Here is a 4,369-nt window from a genome sequence, read left to right as displayed (position 1 = left end):
ACAACCAGTCTTCAATACAATAACAAATCTCTTAGCTTACCATTAAGCATGAATGAATAAAAATAGATACACCAAAGCAATTTTACAGATTTCATAAATCTTTCAAAAGATAATCATGAGTACCTTAATACATAGATGACAATAGAAAAATCCAAATTAACACTTAATTTTTTTTCTCTAAATTTTTTTACTGGTGTACCCTACTCAAAGTGAACTACTCTTTGAATCCTATGAGAAGATCTCCAATTACACGACTCCTCAACTTGATTGATAACAAATTGGTAATATAATGACCGACATCCTACTATCACTCACCCCTTACCCCTTACTATAACTCACCATTACAGTTTAGCCCTATTGAATCACACTATTCTCCCACCCACCTAGATCAAAGATAGGACTTTTGCCTTTATAAAAGTAGAAGTAAAAACTAGTGGCCATATCGAACCCCATCATTTCTAATGGGAGTATAAAGTAATATGCTCAACAAATTATGAAAGAACTATGAGGATTTGTGTTCATGAATCTAAAAGTGATGTGGATGGCATTGTTAAACTTGTTGGCCTGGTTTCCCATCGTGGGTAGTGTTTGAGAAAATAGTGATGCAGAAACGACAGTAATATATATTATTAACTCCTAAGAGGAGAATCAATCCCACTTGTGGATAGTGGGGCTTCATAAAATAGGTGAAAAGTAATATGTCGTATCCTAGAACGGTTTTGGTGCCCCTTTGTAGAATTAAAGGTTGTGGGACCCTGTTGACCCAAATTCGGAATTCATGTTTGGAACGCTTGCAGATTCATATGAGCCTATGCTTATATATTTCCCTTTCTGCTTACAAACTCACCAAAGCAAGGACGCCCATCAGGTTTGAAAAGATGGAGAAACAAATGCGTCTTGCTGTTGGAATTATGGGTTTCTCTTTTTCTCTTTGTTTTGTGCAAATTATGGCTAGTTTTGTCTGTTTGCTGTGTTCTTGTTGTTTCTTGTTTATGGCCGACTAGCTTACCATTTCTGTTTTATATCATGACCACAGGAAACTGTACTTCACTTCTTATGTATATGTCACCAGTGTAAGCAATGTTTAATTACCAGATCTAGCATGAATCTTGTACCAAGCAAATTTTATTCATTACACGAGCTGAGACTTATCCTTTTTTGGGCAGGATTACATTTGTGAAGGTGATAAGAGAAAAATCAGTGGGGCACTACTCTTGCACCCCATATGTGATTGCTCTCTTCAACTGTTTTACTTACACTTGGTATGGCATGCCTGTGGTAAGTAAAGGGTGGGAAAACATTCTGCTCTCTACTGTCAATGGCGCTGGCATTATTCCAGAATGCTTTTTTATTTGCACATACCTACTCCTTGCTCCTCCCAAGGCCAAGGTATGCACTATTTGCCCTACAATCTTGACCAGGGTTGAATTTATTTTACTTCTCCTATGTTGAAATTGTTCTTTTGGTCATATTCCAGCTCGAAGTGGTGAGGATGGTTGCAACTGTGGTGGTGGTGTTCACAGTAATGGCAATGGTCTCTACTTTTGGTCTTCATGAACATAAGACTCGCAAGTTCTTTGTCGGCATTGTGGGAATCATAACATCCATTGCACTCTATGCTTCTCCACTTCTCATTATGGTAAGTAAAATATTGTTTACACCTCTACTTGTTTTGGATACAATATATGTTTCGACAACCATATCTTTGTTTTGATTTATTGCAGAAGCTGGTGATTACAACAAAAAGTGTGGAGTTCATGCCGTTCTACTTGTCATTCTTTGGCTTTCTTAACAGTACTTTGTGGATGACCTACGGTGTCTTAAGCAAAGACGTCTTAATTGCTGTAATACTTAATTAACACCCATTCATTTTTAATATTCCAAAGAGATAGCTTTTGCCTCAATATTCTTTAATTTGAAACTTTTGGACCTGCAGGCTCCAAATGTGATAGGTTGTCTTTTGGGAATCGCTCAACTTGTATTGTATTGCATTTATAGAAACAAGGAAATGATGCGTAGTTCAGAGAAGGACTTAATGAATATGAAGAATGCAGAGGCAGGAATAAAAAATGGAGAGGACATGGAGGTGGATGGAACTACATTATCATAAAGGAACAACGATGATAACGATCAGCCAATTTAAACATCAGTTGATAAAGACAACTCTTTATAATGTTGTAACCTCATCTTGTATTTAGTTGGGTGCTATTGAGAATCCACATTATCATTCGGTATATTAGTGAGATTACTGGGTTTTATTATTTATTCGACTTTTCTGAATTCATATTGTCGCTGTCGTTGGGTATAATAGTGAGCGTCCATCACTCAATTATCTTGAATAACGGAGAGATAAAGATTTGAGTGGGTGTGACATGGATGCCATTGCTGGCAATCCATGATTATAAATTAATTCAGAAATTTATCATTTTTTCATCTACCAAATTAAAAGCTCCCTTGATTAGACCAGAAACGACGTGGTGCGCAAGGAATTGGCCCATGCAATCACTGCAGCGTAAATGAGATTTGTTACAACTTTCGTTTTATGTACGTTAAAAATCGTGCACTGACAAATCAAAATGCACATAGAACGGGCCAGTGTGTGCCATGGCAGTTTATAAATGTAATCTTTAATATGATGCTGAAATAATGCACAAATCTTATATAAAAGAGAATTCAAGTGGTTTAATGCACCCGTATATGAACGAATGAATGAATATCAATGATATAAACGAGATCATTTGTTTAAAGCGGCTTAATGCGTCCTAATTTTAAATAAAGGAAAGCACCACTATTTGGAGTAGTTTGTGTTAAATTTTATGCATAGCATAATACAGACCTAGCTGAAAGAAGAAACAAAACTTAGAAAACAGAGTAAAGAATAAAAGAATTGAACAAAGCAGAAAAATGAATCTGTATATGAATGAAAACTAAATTAATTCATTGTGTCTTTACATTATGTGGAATGCATGATTTATACAAAGCTTATAGAGGAAACGGAGACAGATCTGAAGAAATGAAGGCAGATCTAAGGAAATGAAGGTATAACAACTGCATTGATCTAAACTAGTGGTGAAAGAGGCAGAGTAAACAATTGTTGCTTAGTTAGACTTACGTAAAGTCATGCAATCATGAGTTATTCCCCCAAATTCAAGAGAAGACTGCGGAAGTAACTAGATGCTACCGCTAACAACTGCATGATACACAATTCTAACACCCCCCTTTAAGTCTAACTAAGGAGGTAGAAAAGAGGAAAGAGAGAAAACCCAGTGAGAACAAAACCGTCCCTCAAAATTACAGAGATGCAACTATATGAAGTGCAAAAGAACATCCTTTGAGATACAAGAAAAGTGTGGACAACTGTCGAATGATGACTGCCATAGTGCTGAATGAAGAACCTCCTCAAAAGCCAAGATGATGATCAAGATCAAGAATTTGCATGAGTGCCCTCAATGACACTACTCGAGCAATGATCATATGGCAAACAAAAGCAAAACATCTGAAATTCGAAGATGCAGGAGGCACATGAATCTACACGATTGACCCCAATGACACTACTCAACCATGCAAGAAGAAGCTGCTAGTTGAAAATACAGGTACCAACACTGAACTTATCAAACTCAAAAACAAAACTTCAGAAGCATTAGCACTAACAATAGAAAGAGCATGACTTTGACCTTGACTTATCTATGATGAAGAAGGCTAAGTGGCTGAAATGTGATACTGTTGCATTGTAAGGAAGTTAAGTAGCGGAAACAACTTCCTACACTAACCTTGAGAGGAGGGTAATGCAAAACTTTTTCAGATCGTTACAACAGTTACAGAAAATAGAAATAGATATAATAGCATTCATACCACAACACAGTGATTTACGTGGGGAAAACCCTTTCGGGAGAAAAACCCCACACTCCAAAAGCAGCTCAATATTTTATTCAGCAATCAAAAATAGATTACAACATACTTGCAGAGCAAGTTCTTCGCAGGAGTACCATTAATTAGAGATTCAGAGGCAACTCAATAGCCATAAGACTCTTACACACAACCTCTATCTCACACACCTCATAAATAGGAGATACAATACAGGAAACCGTCAAACGGTATTACAAAACCATGGGCTAAAACCACCCAATAAGGTGTAGCCGACCTTATCTCCCTTCTAGATGCCCTATGACATGTTAAAGCACACATCAACACATGTCGCTCCCTTTTACAACTCATTTATGTATCTGATACAAATTATTTTTCCTATTTCAGGAGTACAAACTTCCGGAGGCCATAACTTGAGAACCGGGTGTCCGATTGACGAACCGTTTGAAGCGCCGGAAAGCTCGCGAAGTGCTCTATCACCTCCTAACTTGCTGTGCTAGTTACG

General features: G+C 37.1%; 1 protein-coding gene across 1 annotated transcript; it reads left to right on the top strand.

Annotated features, from left to right (window-relative positions):
* Nucleotides 1-698: 698 nt before the first annotated feature.
* On the top strand, nt 699-2,110 carry LOC131031124 (bidirectional sugar transporter SWEET3b-like). The gene is made up of 6 exons (XM_057962162.1): nt 699-915; nt 1,037-1,073; nt 1,167-1,389; nt 1,478-1,639; nt 1,725-1,844; nt 1,937-2,110. The coding sequence occupies exons 1-6, from the start codon at nt 699-701 to the stop codon at nt 2,108-2,110; spliced, it is 933 nt and encodes a 310-aa protein (XP_057818145.1).
* Nucleotides 2,111-4,369: the final 2,259 nt, after the last annotated feature.

This window comes from Cryptomeria japonica, chromosome 7, assembly GCF_030272615.1.
Source record: "Cryptomeria japonica chromosome 7, Sugi_1.0, whole genome shotgun sequence".
Classification (NCBI taxonomy): Eukaryota; Viridiplantae; Streptophyta; class Pinopsida; order Cupressales; family Cupressaceae; genus Cryptomeria; species Cryptomeria japonica.
The sequence above is the reverse complement of the archived record's forward strand: the minus strand, read 5'-3'. Positions and strand labels throughout refer to the sequence as shown.

Bases quoted from the DNA above. Each gene is read 5' to 3' on its own strand.
- LOC131031124 (XM_057962162.1), top strand. From the start codon at position 699: ATGTCGTATCCTAGAACGGTTTTGGTGCCCCTTTGTAGAATTAAAGGT. The intron at 1,074-1,166 runs GTAAGCAATGTT...TTTTTTGGGCAG, and splicing joins CTTATGTATATGTCACCAGT to GATTACATTTGTGAAGGTGA. The intron at 1,390-1,477 runs GTATGCACTATT...GTCATATTCCAG, and splicing joins TTGCTCCTCCCAAGGCCAAG to CTCGAAGTGGTGAGGATGGT.